Source organism: Neovison vison, chromosome 6, assembly GCF_020171115.1.
Source record: "Neovison vison isolate M4711 chromosome 6, ASM_NN_V1, whole genome shotgun sequence".
Lineage (NCBI taxonomy): Eukaryota > Metazoa > Chordata > Mammalia > Carnivora > Mustelidae > Neogale > Neogale vison.
The window spans coordinates 172343229-172366666 of NC_058096.1; the positions used below are offsets into that span (position 1 = coordinate 172343229).

General features: G+C 51.4%; 1 protein-coding gene across 8 annotated transcripts in view; it reads left to right on the forward strand.

Annotated features, from left to right (window-relative positions):
- The window catches only part of ATP2B2 (ATPase plasma membrane Ca2+ transporting 2), a 284665-nt gene that overhangs the window by 197063 nt on the left and 64164 nt on the right, over positions 1-23438 (forward strand). For all 8 annotated transcript variants that reach the window (XM_044253000.1, XM_044252999.1, XM_044253001.1 and 5 more), the window contains 3 exons: positions 10451-10648; positions 16655-16912; positions 17933-18058. In XM_044253000.1, coding sequence (XP_044108935.1) covers positions 10451-10648; positions 16655-16912; positions 17933-18058 — 582 coding nt within the window. The remainder of the gene's footprint in view (positions 1-10450; positions 10649-16654; positions 16913-17932; positions 18059-23438) is intronic.

The following is a 23438-nucleotide window of genomic DNA, read 5'->3' on the forward strand; positions in this document are numbered from 1 at the left end:
TTGTGTGTGCAGAGCCCTCTAGGCAGCCTCAGCACCCACATCCCCACGTCAGGGCCCCAGAGAGGCAGGAGAGGGAGGGAAGTTTCAGAAAGGCCTACTATGCCAGACATGGACAGTCCTCCTCCAGGGGGCGCTGGAATAAGAATCTAGAAGACAGTGGCAGCAAGGGGTGGGTCTCAGTTGGCCTTGGACCTCAGGGCCAAAACCTGGCACAAAAGAGATGTCCAGTAAGTGTGTTAGTGAGTGACCTGGGTGACAAACGCTTTCAGGGAAGGACAAGAAGGACGGATTGCTCTTGGTGGGCAAATCAAGGAAGGCTTTCAAGAGGTAGTAGTAAACTTTCATCTGGGTCTCAGAAGACTAAGTAGCTCAACAGAGGGGAGGGGTGAGCCTTCTGGGCTAGGAGTCAGATGAGCCGAGACACAGCAGATAAACGCCAGCAAATGCCAGACCTGTTTCAGAGCTTGGCAACACAGCGGGATAAACATAGGACTGAGAGTAAGGCAGGACGAGTCCTTTGGGACAACCTCAAAGAAGCCACCATGAGCATAGGAGTTGGTCACAGTCGTGAATGGGGAGCCATGGAAGGTTGTAGAGCAGGGCAGGGCAACCTTCAGCATGAACTCCTGGTCTAATCTCCTTTTCTGGTCTCTTTCTCTCCTCACCTTGTTTCTAGTTTTTCTCTGGGCTCCTTCAGCCACCAGTGGGAGGCAGAGGGTCTGACTATGGCCTCCACGTCCCCCTTGGCTTCAAGTCTGGCTCTCAGCCTCTCAAACCACAACACTCCTTCCCGCCTCCGCTGCCTCAAGGCAGATCGTGAGTCTAACATGCATGTGCAGCTTTCAGGGAGAGAGACCAGCCCTGAGGGAGCTGGCACCGTGCTGAAGAAGGCGAAAGATAGACAAGGCGGGCCCAGGCTCTGTCCCCTACCTGTCGTGGGACCTGGACAAGCCGCTGCCCTCTCAGAGCCTCGGCAGAAACCCCCTTGTGCCAGGGTTGCTCGTGAGGTTCAAGGGCAGCGCCGTGCCTAAAGCCCCTAGCTTATTAGTTACATCCCCCCTCAACTCCCCCACTCCACCCTGTCCCCAGAAGAGGGCTGTCACAATGCACATGCCTGAGCCCCACACCCAGAGTAGCTGAGTCAGTAGGTCTGAGTGGGCCTCAGAATTCGCATTTCTCACATGCTCGAAGGTGAGGCCGAAGCTGCTGGTCTGGAAACCACCAAGTTGTCCACCGGCACTCCCAAGGCCCAGGGCCTCGCGCCAGCCCATTTCAGTCAGAATCTCTAGGTTTGGGGCCTAGACATTAATATGTTTTTTAAGCTCCTTGGTGATGCCAATGTACCACCAAGTTAGGAGCTGGTTAGGAGGTAGTTAGGAACTGGTTAGGAGCTAGGGACTTGCAGCAACAGTAGCAGGTACTACTTATCAAGCCTTTACCCCGAGCCAGGCGCCTGTCCAACCAAGCACATTCTCTCCGTGCACTCTGTCCCCGCAGTGGCTGCGTGAGGTGGTGCTAGCCTCATCCCCAAGCTGTGTGCCAGGAACTTGCTGCTGAGACCCATAGAGGTCACTACCCAAGGTCACAGAACTGGGACGTAGTCTTGGGCAAGGCTCAAAGTTAGGTCTTTCCTGCCATTTCACCATTTTGTTTTGAACATTGTGAATTCCCAAACATCCCAGCAGGGATTCCTTTGTAAGCGGCCTGCTCTCCCTGGCCTCTGAAAGATGGGAAGCACATGATCTCCCCCTACTGTGTGAAACCCAGGCCACTCATCTGCACACAGACACACAGCCATACCCTTGAGTGGGCACGCACCTGCACAGACTGCCTCTCTCACCTACTAAGTCACACACCTGTCTTCTGAGTGCATCCCCTTGTCTGAACCCTTTCTGGTTTTTAAATGTACATAAGGACCATGAAGCCACCTTTAGCGTTCCTAGGAGAGCACTCACCATTTGTTTCATCTGAAATTTCCTAAGCACCCCAGAGCTGACAGGATCAGGCTTGTGCAAGCCGATGACTTATGTTGGCTTAATCAGGTAAGTTCACTGTGGGGCACTTGTTCTGTGTCTACAGCCCACCCCCAACTCGATCAGGCTGGAGCAGGGCATGTGTGACCCCTGGGCTCTGTGGCAAGGGGCCTGACTCAGTTGCCTTCCCAGCAGAAGGACTCTGTGCCTCAACGTACATAAGTGTGGTATGGGGCGATCACAGTAGAGGAAGAAGAACTTCACAGTTCACAGAGCTTTGTCAGAGTCTTGTTTGATCCTCAAGCAAAATAACCTGAGGTTCCCCCAGAGAGGGAGAGTGATCTATTCATGGTCACACAGCAAGTAAAGACCCATCCAAATCAAGTCTCGGGACAGAGGTAGGAGTATGGTGTGGCGGCCTTAGTGGGTCCAGACACAGTCTCACATAGTAGCAATGCTGACAGAAATACTCAGGAATAGCCCCAGAGGAATAGTAGTGGTGGGATCATGGTAGTTAGTGGTAGCGTGGTTGTTAGTTAGTAGTAGTGTGGTAGTTAGTGGTAGCGTGGTGTTAGTTAGTAGTAAGTAGCATGGTAGTTAGTAGTAGTGTGGTTGTTAGTTAGTTGTAGCATGGTAGGTAGTGGTAACAGCTGCATCTATGGTTTATGGGGGCCAGTAAGGGCCATGTACCAGCATCTGGGGGAGCACTTTGTTTTGGCACCAGCACCCAACAGCAGATGGAAAGTTACTTTTTACTTGTGATCATGTGCGCAGATAGCAGGCAGGTTCACTCAGCCAGACAATGTCCCCCCTCCCACAAGTATCATCCAGATTCAATGGGCAGGTTTCGTTACAGCACCAAAACTCCTCTGGTACCCCTTTGCTGGGAACAGGGATGCTTAGCCTTGTGGAGGTCTCAGAACAGGAAAGAAGAACTGAGACATCATCTGGATGGCTCAGAACACTCCCTCTGAGCCCCTCCTGACGGCCAGAGGTCCCTACTTTTGACAGAGCCCAGCCTGTCGGCATGGAACGCCTTGTTTCAATGCCCCACACCCAAGAAGAGGAGAGCCTTGCCCCCAATTACCTAGCCCCAAAGTCAGTCAGATTTTATATGCCCCATTTCATCATCTTGCTCCTTCATTCTGACCTCTGAGTGTCTACAACTTTACTTGCTTCAATTCTCCTTTTTTATCCTAATGAATTATGCATGTCGTACCTCCAAAGTAGCTTATAAAAGTTTGTCTCATACAAAAAGATTTTAAGAGGGCACCTGGGTGGCTCAGTGGGTTAAGCCGCTGCCTTCAGCTCAGGTCATGATCTCAGGGTCCTGGGATCGAGTCCCGCATCAGGCTCTCTGCTCAGCAGGGAGCCTCCTTCCCTCTCTCTCTCTCTGCCTGCCTCTCCATCTACTTGTGATTTCTCTCTGTCAAATAAATAAATAAAATCTAAAAAAAAAAAAAAGGTTTTAAGAGACTGAAGTAAGGAAATTCAGACAAAGGGAAGAAAGGAGGACCAAGATTATGATTTACAGGCACAACACATGGCCCTCAGCCCTCCATGCAGCTCCAAGAGGTGAACTGCAAATTCACTGCTGAGCTACCAGGCAGGCCAGGGCAAGAAGGCAACAAGAGGAGTGCCGTGATCCAAAGTCTTCATTTGATAACCCGCACATCACATGATGACCCATGTGGCACCAAACAGATGTGTCCTCTCTGTGGAGACCATCTGCCCCCTCTCTGGAGGGACACACCAGGGATGCTCCAGCCACATCAGCCTTTTCCAAGCCCTTTGGGGTTTCTTCTGCCTCTGTCAACCCCTCTTCCCCCACCCCAACCCATTTACCTGATTAACCCTCACTTCTTCTGAGCTCACCCAATTACACTTCCTCCAGGAAACCCTTCCTGGCATGGTGGTCTTCCTCAGTTCAGTGTCTCCACCATGCAGTGCGATGTTTGGCTTATAGTAGGTGCTCAGTATTTGTTGATTGACTAAATAAGCAAGTGGATGATTGGATGCACACTATCTAATAGGATCCTAACTACTTTCTCTATCTTGAGAAGGGTTGAGAAGGGGTGGGGGAACGTAAGCCTCTTTAGATAGAAGGAACCAGAGTTCCTGAGGCCCTGGCATCTAGGGACAGGACACCATGGCAGGTTGGCCAGCCTCTGAGTGTGCTCTCCCTTCTCCCCTCCCTAGAAATCCTTGCACTTCAGCCCACTGGTGAGAAAGTGCTGCCCTCCAAGAAAGCCAGGACACCTCCCTGCACTTTCTCTTCCTGGTCCCTGGGTCTGCACTCGTCCAGACAATGCCAAGGCTCCCTCTACTCCTGAAAGAACTTCAGCTGGTACTCACTGTCCCCCTGAGCTTTCCTGAACAGCAAACATGTCCCCAGAGCCACCATGAGGTCAGTGTTTGGGTCAGAGAGCTCTTAGTCACAAGTTCCATCTCCCTGGGGTCCATACACAGATCCTTGCCTGAGCCACACATTGGGATTTTTATGTGGTATCACATGAGTTTTTAATGTCTATGACAAATTATCATTCTGTTAACAGGTGCAGGTGCACAACTGACCAAACAAGACCTCTCTGATGGCCTGAGGCTGCCGTTTGTGGCACTCCAGGCTGGGTCCAAAAGAGCTAGGAAGGAAAATGCATTCCAGGCAAAGGAATAAGGACTAACAGGGGCAAGGGCTCAGAGGCTGGGGGGGCGGGGGAAGGGCAAAAATCCAGTTGTTCCAGGACAGCTGGACATAGAGGAAGTATGGGGTGAAGTTTCTTCCAATAGCCAATGATAACAAGGAGCCATTACAACAAATAATTCCTGTACAACCAAATTTCCCATGCACTGCACTTGGCTTTCTCCTATTACGTGCCTAATAGAACACACAAATTTCGATTCTGGTAGAAGGATTTGCACAAGTGCTGGAGGTTTTTCACCATGAAGGCACAATGACTGTGCCTGTACAATTTACAGAGAGCTTTTGCACACGTTCCTCTGTGTATGGCTCACCACCGTCTAGGGGTTATTTTGCTCTCATTTTATCGATGAGGAAATTGAGTCTCCTAGGGTTGAAATTACTGGCCAAGTTCATTCACAAACCTGACTCCTCACTCAGTACTCTGTCCTCTGCCTCTTGTGCAAAAAGACATTCACATTGGAAACCCCCAACCCCACACAGCTTCTGATATCAATTCCCCGGCACTGTGTTTCTGAATTTTCACGGCCTTGATGGTTTTGTCTGGCAATATTTAACACAGAATGTTAACTTTTAATATGCTAAGTGGTGAGATGATCTTTAATCTAAATTGAATCTCCAACACCATTCATCTCTCACATCACCTTCTGTTGTTTCTGCTCCCCAAAATAGGCATGTTAATTTTCAGTCAGAAGATGGGGAGACTACAGGATTCCACTCCTAGGAGGAGTGTGATAAGTGGATTGGACAGTGGAATATCCCACCTGTAGGTCTTTAAAACCAGGATCTTGGATACAAGGTATTAGAGCCACCAGTCTTCAGTCAGGCCACTTCTTCATGTCACATGTGGGGAAACTAAGGCCTAGAGAGGATAAGTGGCTTTTCCACACTCATATGGCCCTTCCACTGTTCCTGCCCTCACCTTGATCGTCTCCTCCCTATCTTACTGAAATCCCACCTGTCCAAAGTCTTCCTCCTCTTGGAGGTCATGATTATCACCCACACCACCTAAAACTGGGTGATAATAGCACAAAATCCTCATCGGGTACCAGACCCAGCACTGGGAACCTTCCACGAGCCATTTTGCCAAAGCTTCACCCAGCCCCGTGAAATAGGCCCTGCTGTTCCTTACAGTTTACAGATGGGAAAACCAAGGAACTGAGCAGTGAAGTCTCTTGCCCAAAGTCACTCAGAGCCAGGATTTGAACCCATGATATCTACATTCAATCCCCGCCTGAGTTCTTGGGGGGCTTAGTATCCCCAGCTCCAGCTCGGCATACCTTCTCCTGAGAGGAAGAGGGTAAACAAGATGTTACGGCCCCCATCTATCACCTCAGTCACCCCATGTGAACCGCAACACTCGAGGTTCCCATGTTGGGTTATACACCAGGGTGTTGATTGTGGGAAACTGCCTCAGTTTCCAAGTGAGACTGTCTCTACAGAACACACAAATTTTTTTATTCTGTGAGCTTTATTTCTGAAAAACGGAGGGGATCTCAGAACCTGTGGGGAGCAGGGCAGAACATGGTGCTGGGGAGGAGGAAACCCCAGAAAGAGGAGGAAGAGACAGAGAGGCTGTTCTGCTCTTCCCCCTCCCCACGCCATGTTCCCCACCCCATAGCCTTGAGGGTTTTGCACCAGCAACCCCAGGGCTGAATCTAGCTCACAGCTATGTTGTATTTGGTCCCGAACTGTTCTTAATGGGGAAATTTTACATGAAATTCCAAGTGTCCAGCTTCTCTTGGAAGACTGACAGATCTGCCACTCTGGGTCCACATTCTCCCACAGGAACTTAGCCCCAGTCACCACTACTCCCTGTTGCTCCTACCCATCTACTTCGTGCAAAACCTGCTTGGTCCTCCAGCTATGCAGCTTTGCCACCAACTTGGTCCTCCAGCTTTGCCACCCCTGCACTGTGCTCTGACCCAGGACCCAGAATCTCAGTGCCAGCTTGTGAATCCCTAGACAACCCCTCCATGCCCACCCTCCTTGAACCATGAGCAAACTCCCAGAACTCGAGAACATCCACATTTTCAACTGGTCACCCTGTAGACTCCAGAACATTTGAATCACAGACCCTCAGAAGACTCACCTCTCTCTGAATCAATCAAGATAGGCCCAGGAGATAGGCTGGCCCCAACATTGCCGAGCTGCTTCTACAGGAAGCCCTTGTTTACCAAACCTATGAAGAGCCCCCAGATATGAACAGACCACAGCAGGACCACTTCAGGACCTGTAGACCTTAGAACCCCTGGGATCCTCAGGGCCCACCCATCCTACTGAGCTCCTGTACTATCAAGATGGGGAAACGGAGGCTCAGAGAAAGGAACTGACTAGTCAAAGCCCAGCAAACTGTCATCACAGGCCAGTGTTGACTGGTCATAACCCCTTTCTTCAGAGGCCCACCACTCTCCCCAGTTCTCCCTTCTTCCCTTTATGAAAATCCACTCCCAGGAAAAAAACCTAAACTCATTTATACCATGGTGGCCAGAACTGATGATGGCTTCCCTTTCCAGGGACTCTAGAGGAATCAGAGCGTTTATTTAAAGGATTGGGCCTAAGTAGAATAATTTCAAATGTTGACTATAGGTAGAATTGAACAAAGGCGGGAAGATAAGGAAACTTCCTAAAGTTCCTAGAGTCATACTGTATCATGCCTGCTTGCTCTCTATGTGGATAGCCTAGATGGCCACTCCAGCATGGAAGGGTAGAGGCAACACTGCCATGGGCTTAGGCAGGGCTGACTTGAGTTCTCAGGGCCTGGAAGCCGCTCCAACACAGCAGATTGGTCTCATGACGGCCTCAGTTTTCCCATCTATAAAATGGGTATAACCTAGCTCTGGAAGCCCTCATCCTTATTGCACAGGCAGAACATTGGATCTCCAGAGCTTACCTGTACTGCTAGGCTGGTGTGGGATCTCCCCCAGAACAAGCCCCTCTGTTTACAGGCTTTCCCCACAGGGTCTCATTCAGTCTGGCTCTTGGAAGCTGGCAATGGAGGTCTCACTATCAGCATCAGAGGAGGCTCAGTGCCTAGAATCCAGACAGGGGACATGTCTGCCTCCCTGTACCCCTGACCATAGGTTGTTGGACTCCCAGGACCACTGAACTCTTATGTCCATGGGCTTCTGGGCTGTTTGCTTCATATCACCCTTCCCAGCATGCAGCACCCAGCACCAAGCTGGGCTCACAGGTGGAGGCCTGAGAAACACAGGTTGAATGAGTGAATGAATGGATAAGTTAAGGAATGACTGTTAGAACCCTAAAACCATCTGATATTGAACCACCGGACCCTCGAGGCACCTGGATGGCTCAGTTGGTTATGTGTCTGCCTTCAGCTCAGGTCATGATCCCAGGATCCTGGGATTGAGCCCCAGCTTCGGGCTCCCTGCTTAGCAGGGAGTCTGCTTCTCCCTCTGCCCCTCCCCTACTCATGCTTATTCCCTCTCTTTCTCTCTAATAAATAAATAAATAATAAAATAAAATAAACCACTAAACCCTCATAATGGTAGCAGCAGAATGTTCCAGGACTCTGACCCCAGCAGGTTAGTGGTACTGTTCTGCGGATCCCTCCAGATTCCCCCTTCTCTGGAATAGACTGAGGCTAGAAGTCTGATGGGGGTATGCTTCCCCCCAACCCCTCCATGCCCACCCTCCAGGTATCCTCATTAAGCCGCAGGTGAGCTGGGGTTAGGCTGGTCTCAGAGATAGGACAGACACTGCCCACCTGTGGGGGACTGCTTGTGCTGTATTCCTCGTGATGATACCCCCTGCCAGACTCAGAACACTTGGGCATGTCACCTGCATTTGGTGGATAAGGAGGATTCTAAGGTGCTTGGTGGCCTCAGTGTCAGGACCTGAGGGACAGAAAGCAGACCAGTCCTTGCACCCAGGACACCACGGCCCAGATGGGACACAGATCTAGTGACCAGGTCTGCCTTGCTGCTGAAGGCCACCTGGGGTGAGGGCAGGGGGCTGCTGTCCGCTTGGGGTGGAGGGGAGTTCTTGTCAGCAGAGGCGCCCAGAGAAGATGGAAGGCAGGCCGCTTTATGGGGCTGTGAACAGTGTGAGTAAAGCAGGAAGTATGCCGGGCACTTGTTGTGGAAAAAGTAAAGGTACACCAGTGACTTGGAGTGATACAAGTGGCATCGAAGGAAGGAGAGAAGCAAGGAGAAGTGCTGACGTCCGAGGGCGCCCAGGAGCCCGTGAGCCTGTCCTCCCTCTATCACACACCCGAATCCCATCACAACGGCTGGTATTTCAGGCTCCTCTTCAAAGGCACAAAGGCTGCAGGGTGATTTGCCAAGGTTTTGGTCATTCACCCCTTGGCACCGGTGAGTGTGGGAGAGGACTTACGGACAGGCACTTCGAGCGGGGCAGAGGGCAGGGGAAGGCCACACTGACAACATGAGCCACGCCGACAGAGGGACTGGCCTGGTGTGGCCGGGGGTAGGCCAAGGGGTGGAAATACACCTGCACACGAGGCTCGGGTCGGATCAAGGGGCCAGAGCACCAGGCTGGGAGAGGTGGACTTCATTCTGGAGGCCATGAGGAGCCTCCCAGTGTCGCTGAGCAGGGACTAAGGATCAGACTGGTGAGTCAGGGAGAATTATCTGGAAGTGAAGAAATGGTGGGTTGGAAGCAAATCACTGTGTCCCGGCCCTGCGTGATGAGGACTGCGTTTCAGCCTACTGGTCCACAGGATAGACCAGGACCGCTGGCCTCCACTGAGTGTCTGCCACTCCGCCCCCCCCAGATGCCACCTGAGCATGTCACGTGTGTCCTCTACACGGGCCAGCTGCTCCGGGAGGGCGCTCTGCCTGTCTCCCTCACTGCTCTTGCCCAGTATCTGGAACAGGGTTGGGCACGGAGTAGGTGCTCAACAAACACTGATCTTGTGGGTTATCTCATGAGATGCTCACAGCCACTCATGGGCTAGCAACAGTCACCATCACCCTCGCAGAGGAGGACACCAAGGCTCAGAGAGCTGGAGGCTCAGCCTGGGTTTTGAACCCAGGAAGAGGTTTCCAAGACTGTGCTCAGCGGGGAGGGCAGGGGGAAATGCAGAGCAGGAGCAAGGGTGCGGTGCAAGGTGGGCCTGGTGCTGTGTATGTGCTTCCTGTGGCCACCGTAACAAGTGACCACAAACTGGGTGGCTTTGAACAAGGGCACTTTATTCCCTCACAGCTCCAGGGGCCAGAAGTCTGGAGGTGAGGTGTCGGCAGGGCCGTGCTGCCTCCAGAACTCTAGAGCACCTTCCCTTCCTAGCTTCTTTGGGCTTCTTCATGGCTCTGGCATTGCTTGGCTCCTGGCTGCCTCTTACCATCTCTACCTCTGTCTTCACAGAGCCTGTGCCCTCTGGGTCTAGGCCTTCTCCCTCTGTCTCTTGAAATGACATTTGTCCTTAGTTTCAGGGCTCACCTGCATAATCCAGGGCGATCTCATCCCCAGATCCTTAACTTAATGACGTCAGCAAAGACCACTTTCCTAACGAAGTTCTCATTCACAGTTTCCAGGGATGAGGATGTGGACATATCATTTGGGGATGGGGTTACTATTCACCCCACTGCGTGGTGTCTCTGGCATTTCCCAGATGCGCACTGCGGGCCGGAAGTGAGTGTTGGGCGCCAGGCTCCCGACTGGTGCCTGCAAGTTTCCTGCTTTGTGTTCCCCCTTTCTCTGTGCTTCGCCACGGGCCGTCCCCACTTGGGACAATTCCCTGAAACCCGAGCATCTCTCCCAGGCCTCCCAAGCCAACCTTTCTGCATTCTGTCCCCAGGTTTGCCGGGCACTGCTCCAGATCTGGAAAAGAGAAAGCAGATTTTCGGGCAAAACTTTATACCTCCAAAGAAGCCAAAAACCTTCCTGCAGCTGGTGTGGGAGGCACTACAAGACGTGACGCTGATCATCCTGGAAATCGCGGCCATCATCTCCCTGGGGCTGTCCTTTTACCACCCACCTGGCGAGAGCAATGAAGGTAAGACCCTGTTCCCTACCCAGCAACAAGCAGCCTGGCCACACCCCAGGGCACCCAAGTGAGGGAACATGGGCCCAGGAGGCAGGGCCTCTCCCAGAGTCCCTGGCCCCCAGTTTTCCCTCGTGTGAGACGTAAGGATTGCAGACAGTGAGAATAACCACAGTGAGCATTTATTGAGCACTTACAGCCCATCGAGCTCTGGGCTGAGATGTCATTTTCCTAAGACACCATGAGGCAAAGGCCATGATTATGCCCATTTTAAAGATGAGGAAAACAAGGTATAAGGCACTAACTCACTCAGGGTCACTGAGTAGGTGCTGGATCAGTTACCACCTTGCATGTGGCTGCCCCAGGCTTCCTCCTCCCAGTCTCCCCTTGGATTGCATCTTTTGCACAGTGCATGAGAAGGACTCAACATCCGTGCCGCTCCTCCTGTTTCACGGTCCTGTCCCAGGGTTGGTTCAGTATCGTCCACACACTCATGGGGCTGATGCTGAATATGTTTCCCAAGTGAGGAGGCCCAATCTTAAGAGGGCCTCCCAAAGTGTGTCCCTGCATTCTGAATGGGGACACCACTCTGTGGACCGAGGAAGCACTGTCCCATTCACACAGAGAGGGTCCTGCAGGAGACCCACTCTTCTCGAAGTCAGAACTCAGACTCCTAATGGGAAACTTCAACTTTCCCTCATCCTTTCATTCCAGAAACCGAGTACCTGCTCTGGGCAAGGACTTTATCAACTTGATGACTCTCTCCTTTACGATGGCAAAGTCATTCAAACCTATGTCACACAACAGAGGAAGAGAGACAGACAGACAGACACACACACATACTATGGGATAAAGGGGCTCCCATAAGATATATTGTTTTGTTTGATTTTTATAATCTGATTTTTCATTAGTAGGATATTATAAACACTTGTTATTAATTATGATTCGGCATTTTCCTAATTAATGCACTGCCTAAAGAGATAATCCTACTATGTTCATTACTTCAATCAAGCAAATAAAAAGTGAATAGTTTATAAGAAATAACCATCATGGGCCTCATTTCCCCAGACAAGGAGGTGGTCTCTGAAATTCCTTGAACATGTGTCCTCTCACATGTTCTGAAGAAATGAGATTAACAAGTCTATTAGGCCAACTACCTTAATTTTATAAGTAATATTACTAAGTTGCTTTTTATCCTGCATGACCTCTTTCCAGAGAGCATTTCAAGACACAAGAAAGACAGATTTCACAAGACAAAGTCAAATAGGAAGTGAGACAGGAAAGGAATGGAAGCGAATAAACCAACTATATTTGCTACTGTGTTTGACATTTAAATTTGACTTTGAGCTTCCTGGCAGCCAGGGCAGGAAGGGAATTAGGATGACTCACATAGCACCAGCTTCCACAAGGAGGGAAAACAATGCTTTAGAAAGACAGCATGTCCCCTGATGGTGAATTCTTTTTTTTTTTTTTTAAGATTTTATTTATTTATTTGACAGAGAGAGATCACAAGTAGGCAGAGAGGCAGGCAGAGAGAGAGAGGAGGAAGCAGGCTCCCTGCCAAGCAGAGAGCCCGATGCGGTACCTGATCCAAGGACCCTGAGATCATGACCTGAGCCGAAGGCAGAGGCTTAACCCACTGAGCCACCCAGGTGCCCCTGATGGTGAATTCTGGGATGAACTTTCAATGAGGACGTTATAAGAGCTGCATATTAGGAAGCAGTCTTTGCTGCTTTTCATAGAACATGTAGAAGAAGATTGTACATGGCTATTTGAATAAGCCTGGAACTAAGCTAAGGGTGCAACACACAGCATAACACTAATGATAATTCTTCTTGCTATTATAGCCACCACTAGTTGGGAGCGTTTACAGTAGAGATTCATTTGATCTTCCCAACAACCCTGTGGGTAGCTGCTATTATCATCCAGGAGCCAAAGTCCTGAGACAGTAAGTGACTTGCTAGGTCACACTCTAGGAAGCCGCAGAACCATGACTCAGACCCAGACATTCTAGCCTCCGAGCCCACACTCCCATCCTCAGCTGCGTTTCTTCAGGAAGGGATGGGACTGAGTCAGTGCCACCCAAGTAAGTGTCTTCCTGTGACCCAGCTGAGATTGGAAGTCAGAGGGCAGATGGTGGAGGGGGTGCGGTGGGAACAGGAATCAAGGTCCTAGTGTGCACCAGAAGGAGCCACTCCACAGATAGGCCTCCTAACAGATGGCTACAACCTCTTCCATTCTAGAGAGGTGGGAACCCAGGCCCCGAACGGGGAAGGACTTGCCCAAGGTCACACTGCTTGTTAGGCAGTGGGACTAGATAAACCCATGTCTTCTGGTGCTTTCCACGGCCCCTCCCTGCCTCCAGCTGAGACACTAGCTCAGGCCAGGATCTGGGTAGATGAGGGTAGCTGCATATATTCCAGCCCCACAGAGTAAACTTCCTGTACTCTCCAGTGCCCAGACCCGCACATGAGCTCTGAGTTCTGGACCTTCCATGTTGCCAGGACCGCCACCCTGCCAAGTCAGACTCAAACTTCATCAGTTATATCCAAATGAGGCTAGTGATGGACTTGGAAGATGTAGAAACCTGAAGCAGCCACAGCCCTTCCCTGTTTGCTTTCTTGGCTCAGAGACCTCCAGATATTTGTCAGAGGTACACCCATGTACATGCTAATCCCACACCTGGGATTAGCACACTCAATGCTCCTAACTCCCTTCCTGTGACAGCTGCCCTAGTGTCAGAGTTCTAGCCAAGTGACAGGCACATAGTAGGTGCTTAGAAAATATTTGTGTCTCTCCAGTTTCAAGGACTCTTCTTTGATGCCAGGGCCCAGTCACCATCTAGGAAGCAGATTCCCCATTTTATTGATGGACAAGTAGAGATAGACCCAGAGAGGTCAAACAGTTTCCCTGAGCTCAGATGGGCAAAAACCAAACCCTATAAATCCCCAGGTCCAGAGAGAGCAGCCACAGGCTCCCAGATCCTGTGGCTACAATCTTTAGATCCAGTCTGAAGAGTCCCCCCAGAAGAGACCTCAGCAGGCCTGCTCAGAGCCCCCTTCCTTCCCTTTCCTTATCTCTTCACCCCAGCTGCACCAGGGGCAGTGGGCTTGTTCCCAGGGTCCAGCAGCTCCTGGCAGCTGAAGGCCTAAGCCAGCAATCCACAGCCCCACTTTCTGGCCATTCCAAGGCACTGTATGACCATCAGACAGTTCTCAGAAGGAAGCAAAAATTGATGGGCTTTTGCTGACACAGTGCCCTCAGGACCCAAAGGGCTCCTTGGTATTGAATAGGCAAAGGCAATAGGCAGTCAAGGAAACAAAGTGAATCCTGCTCAAACACCATACCCTTGGCTTCCAGAAGCCAGTCCAAGGAGAGTAGCTCATGAAAGTGGAGAGAAGCCCACATTTATCATGTATCCAATATAGGCCAGCTCCTTACTGGGCTCTGGGCTCACAAAGTCATCCCACGTTACAGCTGTCCAAACTGAGACTCAGAGAGGCCAAGTCACTTATCCAAGGTCACACAGCAGAGCCTGGATTTGAAGTCAGGTCTTAATAGCTCCAGAATCCAAATTTCCGTGGCCTTGAGTTATCTGTGAGTGTCCTAAATGCTCCAGTAACTGCTGTGAAATGTAATGGGGAGGCCCATCAATGAAGCACACAAGAGTCTTCCCATTTACAAAGCAAGTAGCAGAGGCAGAGGGTAACAAAAGTCCTGTAAAGCAAAGCACCGGGGCTCTACATCTCAAGTCACTACTCAAAGCCCAAAAGAGCACATTTCCGTAAGTGTGGAAATGTAACTGGCTTTCTGTTTAGCAAGGTTCATCTGAGTTCCCCTGTCTGGGGCTTCCACTGGTGTCAGTTACGATGGAGAAAGGGCACCCTGGTTCCCCTCCCCCAGTCATCACTTGGTGCTGGGCTGGATGTCCAAGGTTCTCTTCCAGCCTGGCTGTGGAGCTCAAATGCATTTATACATCCCATTCACCAGGCAACAAGGAACAGCAGCTTTCACTCTGTGTGCTCAGTGAGGTGAGGGCTTTATATAAACACTCTCTCCCTCTGTCCTCTCAGCCACCTACGATGGAATGCCTGTCCTCACCCCCATTTCCAGATGAAAAAACTGAGGCACAGTGGCAAAATAGGTAGGTCAGAGGCATGCCGCAGTGCAGTAGTGGAGCTGGAATTCAAAGCCAAGGCTGGCTTGATGTCAGTTAGCATAAGCACAACTATAATGATCATTAGCACTAAAGGCTGGTTCAGCTAAACAATTTAAAATTATTGGAGAAGACTGAAATTCCAAAAGAAAGAGTGGCATCGAAGACCTTGTGCAATGAGGTAGTTATTTACTAGCCTGCAAGGAGTGATTGGTTCAGTGAAAGGCATGGAATTTTCCAATGACCTATTGCTGAGCCTCATGATTCTGGACCATCCCAAGCTTAGGCCCACCAGCTAGCCTTGACCTCCACCCCTCTGAGTGCTGGAAAACATTCTCTGATACCACTTGGCCTTTTTGCCTTTGACCCCTGGCTTCCCAGAAGCTCCTGCCAGGATCTCTTGAAACTGTTCTCTCTTCCTTGGGACTGAATCGGGCTTCCAGTCAGCAGCCATGGGTCTTCGGCAACGTGAGGCCAGCACATGGCAGAGGAGGCCACTGGGCTCAGGGACAGTGGGAAGGCTAAGTCCAGTGTCAGATTTCAGGCCTGGATTCAAACCCCAGATCTGCTGTCTGACCCCAGGTAAGTAGCCACCCCTCTCTGAACCACTTCTCTGGGCCGGCTTGAGAATTAAAATGAACACTTGGTACAAGTGATTTGTGAATGGTCCAGTCCTCTGCCCAGCCACCTTGAAAGGGAACCTCTTGAGTTTTCCAGGGATGGATAGTCGGAGGATGCTGCTCGGGGTCACTTTCCATGGAGGAGGCTGTTCACCATCTTCTGGTGGGAAAAAGGGCCTGGGCTAGTCCTGGCTGCAGCACCCACCTTGGCTGTCCCCCCCCTTCTCTGAGCCTCAGTTTCCTCACCTGTAAGTGGAGGTAATAATTTTCCCTCCCTGGATCCTTGTGGGGATGTGGGAGGCAGGGTGTGTGAAGGAGTTTGGAGAGGCCCTAGGACTCAGCACCCCATGGGCAGGATGTGAGGCCTTTGTATCAGATGTGTCTGCTCTTTTCTGTTCACAAGGTGAGACTGTCAAGTCTCAAGCAGTCTGGGGAACTGGAATGAGGGGTTCAGTGGTGTGAGAGTGTGGGATACAGTGTCACTGTAGGACAGGTAAGCAGCCCACAGCCTGGACTGTGGGCGTCCTTGCTGTGTAGTGGGAGGGCATAAATGTCATACCCTGAGTTCTGGCTTGGGCTTTCACCATCCTCTCCTGGAACCTGGAAGGAGGTCTCAGTGACTCCCATTTTGCAAAGAACACTGCAGCTCAGGGAGGACAGTGAGTTACCTAGGATCATACAGGGGCAGCGGCAGAATTCTTACCAGCCCACTGGACACGGCTAGAGCTGTGGTTCCTGCCCCCCACCCCCTCCCCACTCCCGGGCCTGCTATCTGGAGACCAGCCTCACAGTTGCTGGAAGCACAGAAGGAAAGTGCATCATCAAAACTGCCCTCTAGGCCCTAAAGCACGTGCAGAACTGATCGTCTTCATTCTGTTACATCCTCACTCCTCTTTTCTCATGAATCAGGCCTCTCCCCTGTGCCGGGTCTATGCTAGAGCCACCACGGGCCTCACCTTGACATTCAACCCTCACAATAGGTCCCAGACAAAGACTATTTATCCCTTTTTACAGAGGTGAAAACTGAGGTTCCAAAGGAGAAGTCATTTGCCCAAGATCTCACACCTAGAATGAAAGCAGGAACCTGAAGGGGTTGCCACCCAGACACACTGAATAAATTTAATAATGCTCATCTAATTACCACAGTTTTTTTACTCAGCCAAGCTGGGATTTAATTCCAGACCTGTAGGCTCCTCCTGCTTGGCTGACCCCATCCTGCCGGCTTCCCTCTGCTCTCTGCAGGATGTGCGACGGCCCAGGGCGGGGCAGAGGATGAAGGGGAGGCAGAGGCCGGCTGGATCGAGGGGGCGGCCATCCTCCTCTCAGTCATCTGTGTGGTCCTGGTCACGGCCTTCAATGACTGGAGCAAAGAGAAGCAGTTCCGGGGCCTGCAGAGCCGCATCGAGCAAGAGCAGAAGTTCACCGTGGTTCGGGCTGGCCAGGTGGTCCAGATCCCTGTGGCCGAAATTGTTGTTGGGGACATCGCCCAGGTCAAATATGGTAAGTGTCCTAGCCACAGGGCCAGGTGTTACAGCTTGAGTCTGGGCAGAGGTGGGACAGGACAGAGGTGGGCCAGAGAGGCTGGCCCAGGGAAGGGGGTCAGTCCCTGAAGGCTAATCCTGAGCCAGGATGTCTTCTGAGATCCTTTGGGAAGTAGAAGGCTACTTCCTAGAGGAGGTAGGATTCCAGAATCTATGTAAAGTCAGAAATGGCAAATACAGGGCACGTGTGCTACTTTTCTCCCAATCTACACCTGTAGCAGACATTACTAATCAATCACAGCTCAGAGTTTAGACCCAAAAGTCTTCCCAACCCAATACTCCAGGGACCACTAACACTCAGAATGGGTTTATGAGACGATATCCATTTCTTATATCTGATTGGGTTATTCTTGGTTGGCTTGGAGGTTTGAGAAGGTGTTGTAGGGAATGGATGTAAATGAGCAAACATTCTAGGCCTATAATACTGCCATAGAGAAAGTGATCAGGCTGGCTGGCACCAAAGGAGGTTTAGGCAAGATGTGTCCTAGGTAAGTAGAGGCAGAAGATGGGGGAGAGACTGCCATGCCCTCTTCACTCTGCCTGAGGGAACTTGGTTTCCTCTGATAATGTGCCTGTCTTAGGGTCCCTCAGCATAGTCAGGACAGACCTGTCCCACCCAAAACAATTTCCCAAACTATAGTTGAGACAGAAGTATGAATCATTGAGGAAACTTGACCCCAAATCCACACCAGGCCAAGAGAAGTACTTTGTAAACCGAAGTACATGCCCACTCAAGCTAGGGCATGTACTTGTTCTTGGCCCAGCCTCTGCCCTCTAGGCCTTGTGCCATCCACCTTGGCTCCATGTTTCAGTTGCCTATTGCCTGTGATGGGCACCATCTTAGTTCCACACCCTGGGACCTCAAGGTAACAGGTCCCGAATGGTGAACTTGACCTTGCAATCACACCTTTAAGGGAATGTTCCAAGACCCTCCAGCCACCTGAGATCCTGCTGAGTCTGTTGCCCTTCCCCCCACCAGGTGACCTCCTCCCTGCTGACGGCCTCTTCATCCAGGGAAATGACCTCAAGATTGATGAAAGCTCCCTGACCGGGGAGTCTGACCAGGTGCGCAAGTCCGTGGACAAGGACCCCATGCTGCTGTCAGGTGAGATGTGGCCCAACGGCGGGCTCACTCGCATTGCCAGTTCCTGCCTCAATGCTGCAGGGCCATCTGTGTCCCTGTCATGAGGCTGGAAGTTCTCAGAGATTTGTTCCTTGGCTCCAGACCTTTTCCCCCAACAAATGTACTTTGAGCCCACTGTGCACTTGGCACTGCTCCAGGCCCTGGGATAACGTCAACAGAGAATCCCTGCCCTCACAGAACTTACTTTTTAGTGACATGGCCTTCTGGAAAGTCAGACACCAAAGCCTGTTCTTGTCAGGGATAAGTAAGATTCCCTCAGGTAACAGTTATTTTGGGCACCTACCATGGGCCAGGCACTGGGCTTGGTGCTAAGGATACAGCAGGGAGTGAGGCTGATGAAACCACTGCCTAGAGAAGCTTGTGGTGTAGTGAGAGGAGATGGGCATTGCAAAGCCCCCAGAGGGTGGTAGGTATATGATGGAAATAAAGCAGAACAATGGGAGGCAGGTGGCCGAGGCGTCAGGGAAGGCCACGTTTGAGTTGTGTTGTGAATGAGGAGAGAGAGCTGGCTTTGTAACTTTGGGGGTGAAATGTATACCAGATGGAGGGAACAGCAAGTGCAAAGACATGAAAGCAGGAAGATGGTGAGCAAAATGGAGATGGTGGAGGGCCCAGATGTCGTGGGCCATGGTCAGAAGCTTGGAAATTTTCTAAGTGTGATGAGAATCATCTAAAATAGTTTTCAGCAGTGAACTGGTCACACGTACATTTTTTAAATCTGCCTCTGGCTGCTGCAGGGGGAAAGAGAGGAGGCAGAGAGACCTTGCAGAGGTGAGTCCCCAGCTGGATGAGACAACCCCCTAACAGGGACACACGAAGGGTCTCCTTGCCCAGCACTGCTCAGCAAACATCCTCTGAGAAGCAGCTGTGCTGGGCCAGGCCCTGTGCTGAGCACTCAGGATGACTCAGAGCCTCCCCTGGCCTTGAGAGCCCCCAGCTCACAGAGGCTAGGGGAAGCAGACTTGCAAACAGATCATCCACAGTAGAAGAGTGAGAGAGAGGTGAGAAAGCCAAAGAACAGAGCAGAACTACCCAAAGTGGAATTGCCCAGGGTTCTAAAGAGTAGGAACTCAACCCAAGTGAGGAGAAAGGGCCTCTTAGTGGAGACAAATGTGTGCAAAGACACAGAGGCCTGAAGGAATATGGGATGTCCTTGCAATACAAAGAGAAAGATTAACAGGTCTGCAGGGTAGGATGGTAAAAAGAAAAGAGAATCAGAGCTGGGGCATTTATTTATTCAGAATTTATTGGACGAACATTTATTTAGTAGCTACTGTGTGCCAGTGGTTGGTGGGACAAATAATGTCCATACCATCCTGAAGATTAGAATCTAGACAATAAAGAAACAAGCAAGCAAATATATAAGGTAATTTCAAATATTAAGATGAAGACATTAATTATAATGAAATAGAAACTCTGAGGAAAGGGACAGGAACCCTGTTGGTCAGGGAAGGCCTGTCTGAGGAGGTTGCTTTAGAGCTGAAACCAGCTCTAATGAGAAGAAAGAACATTCCAGGTGGAGGGACAGCAAGTGAAAAGGCCCTGGAGTCTAAGAAATCATAGAAAGCCTGAATGCCTTCTTGGAATTTAGGGCCACATGAGGGCTCTGTAAATTGTCATGGCCCTGTGGCCCTGGTTCTAACCCCCGAGCTGAAGTCATTAGCAGAGAGGCAGTCATCCCTGGGAGAAGTGGCCCGGTGGTCATCTGAATCAGTAGAAGTCAGGTGGAGCCCCTGAGGATGAATGGATGGGTGACAAATGTTCCAGACAGTTTGGAGAAGGGAAAGGAGGGTACCTTGCAGGAGGCTGAGAAGAGAAAATGTTCAGAATCACTGACTTGATATACCCGAGACCAGCCAAGGAGATGGGCACTGTTGCAAGGAGGCTGTGGAAGAGACTTGGACGGGGCAGAGATAGATGGGAAGTCAGCTAGCCAGCCCAAGCCAAACCAACTTTTTTAGTCTTAGTCTTTACTTCTAGCTGGAAGCCCAGGCAAATAGTGTGGACCCCGGGCCTCTGGATGTCAGGAGACAGCAGCCAAGATCCCTTGTGAAGTCCTTGTGTGCAAGAGAAATCAGGATGTGCTAGAGCCTGGGAGATTCTGGTGGGTTTGTACTGATTCTTGGATTGCTGGTAATCCAGTGGTCTTCACTGGAGCTCTACCCTGTTTCAGTGTGGAAAGGGTACCCGCCAACTTTGCAGAGACCATGAGTGCAGGGAGGATGACAAAAAGAAACCAAGAGGCAGGACCCACCAAGATTGCCAGAGTGCAGGGTGAGCTAGACTGGAGAAAGTGACCCTTGGCCGTGAACTGCAACACTGGTGTTCAGGAGCACAACTGCGTGGGGCTGGGAGGGGCAAGCGGCTTAGCCCAGGCTCACGGAGAGATGTGGGGGAAGGGGAAGGGGGTAGAGTCAGCCCAATAGAAGGCAGTCTAATTAGAAATAGGAGAATTCTGTAATAGTTTGAACCATTCTAGACAAATGAGGCTGCCAAAAGGTAGTGAGTTCCTGGTCACTGATTGTGTGTGAGCAGAACCTTGACAGGCTGTGGAGTGCTGGGGGTTGTGTAGGGTAGACCCAAGCCCTGGATGGCCAGTGCATTCAGTGCCCTCCCAGGCATACACATCACAGATTCATCACACCCACCGTCGCCCTGCACCTCTGCTGGAGATACACCTTAATTTGTTCCCTCCGCCCTGCCCCAGCTGAGGCTGCCCCCTCCTCCTAGATGGCCCTCTCCCTTCCTTGTTACACATTTAACTCAGGTGCATTTGCTCAGGCCCCACCTCCTCCAAAAAGCCTTCTTTGCCCACCACTACCCTTGGACAGTCACCCCTAGACGGCTTGGGACTCCCATTTCATCCCATGGCACCCACGCTGTGCTTGGTCCATTCGAGCTGAGTTTGGCTAAGTGCAGACTGTCTCAGATAAAGTGAAGAGAAAAATGCATCCAGTCCCACCACCCAAAGAGATCTACTGATCTCACTTGTATGGGTCCCATCCAGCCTTGGCCATATGCAGATGGACAGACACCATCATTGTTGCAATGCACCTGTAACTCCTCCTCTCACCCAGAGCTGTCCAGCAGCTGGAAGCCCTGAGTGTGAAGCTACCAGGAGCTCCGTCCCTGGGCCCCGCACAGCACAGCAGCTCAAGCACCATCTGCCAGAGAGAGGAGGGAGGCTGAGGCTGTTGTAGAAAAGGCCAGGTTGGGCTAGACTGAGGCAGATCCGGGCTTGGGAATGAACTCACTGTGTGGCCTTGGGCATGCTGCACCCCTTCTCTTGACCTGTGAGGACCGTGGGGAGGCCCCGGTGTATGATGTAGGGGAAGCCCCTCCCTAGCCCTGTGAGAGCTGACAGATGCCCATGACAGATTGGTTCCTTCCCCGTTCCTTAGGTGGAGCCTGGACTTGGGTGGTGAAACAGGTCTGGGTTCAAACCCCTACTGTCTCGTTTGCTGGGAGACCCTGGACAAGCTTCTTACCCTGGCTGAGCTTCTAGTTCCTCGCTTATAAAATGAGATGACCCCCAGCTGATGAGGTTGTGTCAAAGTGTCCATTTCCCCCCTCTCTTCTCTCATCCTGAATATCTCCCTTTCCCCCTCTCTGATCTTCCCCCATCCAGCTCCTCCCCTCCTTCAGCCTGCATGAGCCTGCCTCCTCCAGGGGGTTTTCCTTGATTGTTCCCTTCCCCAGAGCTCTGAACTCTGGATAACTGCCATCTGGATGCTCGTTTTTGTGCATGACAGACATGTCAGACCTTTCCCTGGGTGGGGAGGCCTTGCTGGGCCTTCCAGTTGAATGCCCCCTGGGGAAGAGAGAGGGACCAGGCTAGGGGCACCTTCAGGGTCCTCATGATTGTGCAGAAACCCCCTTGGGGTGTCTGGCACACTGGTGCACCCTACAGGAAGGCAAAGAATACTCTGGCACTGGGGGCAGTCAGCCCAAGCATGCCTAGCCTGTGACCCTGGACAGGTCCATTCACCTCCCTGAGCCCCCATGTTGGTGTCCGTGCAGTGGAGGAGTTGCTGGGGGGCCCTTCCCTCCTGCCTACCCCACAGGGCTGTTGTGGGGACCCCATGCATGGATGGATGTCACTGTCCTTTGTAAATGGTACTGCTGTGAGGGGCTGTGGTGTGGAGCAAGCTCAGCATTTGGAGGCAGAACACCCAGGTCCCAAACCTCTGTCAGCTCCAGCCGTGACCTCTGCCCCTCAGGTCCTCAGTCTCCCCACAGACCAGCCTTCAGAAAGACTTGGATATGCCCAAGGACCGGGGCACAAAGAAAATCCCAAAGGCTGGGAGCTCATCTCCCAGGATGGACAGGCAGACACAGGCCAGGCAGAGTAGAATGTTTAGGAGTCACAAGGTCACTCCTGCATGGGGTCAGCAGGGAGAGCACAGCACCAAACCAAGAACATGACTGCTTCTCACTGCTGCCCGCAGAAGTCCCGGCCCCAGTGTGGCCGCAGGGTTCACAGTGCAAGGAGAGCCAGAATCCACATTTCATGTACACTCTCCCAGTGTTTAACTATTGGGGAGAAATCCCCATTTGTTTAAAAGGCCGAGTGGATCAAGCAGCATGTAGGTGAGCCCTGGAGGGCAAACTCTGACCTGGGCATGTTTTGTTTTTTGTTTTTGTTTTTGTTTTTGTTTTTCAGTTTTCTATTTTAAGACCATTTCAAACTTTCAGGAGAGTTGCAAGGCGAATGCAAAGAACACCTGAATGTCCTTCCTTCTGATTCAGCCGTTGCTACCATTTTGCCCCATTTGTTCCCGGGAGCCTCACTGTGTCATGCAGTCATGATGGCCCTTTGCCCCCTGACGCTTCAGGTGTATCTCTTAAGAAATGTGTGACCACAGCACATCTAGCCACTTAGAAAGCTCAGCATTGATGCAATACCGTTACCAGAAGGTTCTATATGGATTCACATCCATCGACTGTCCCACAGCATCCTCTAGGCCAGGACCCACTGCAGGACCTGTATAGCCTGACCTTAACCCTCTTTTCATGGAAGGCCAGTAGTTTCTGATACCCTGGGGTCCTGAAGCCCCTGAGAGTCCTATGGAAGTAGTGGTCTCTCTTGTGAGAAAGAAATGTTCCAACTTGTGACTTGGCAGCCTTCCCGGACATTTGTAGTTCCCTAGAGAGCCCTGGTCTGGTCTCAATTTGCAGCTGGGGAAACTGAGGCCCAGAACAGGAGTGTAAAGCACCCCAGAATGCAGGGCCAGAGCAAGACCCCAGCCCTCCAGCCTCCCAGCCCCGAGCTCTCCCTGCAGCCTCCATGTGCAGGCTCACCTCTGAGGACCCCTGGGACTTTATGACCCAGCAGCAAGGC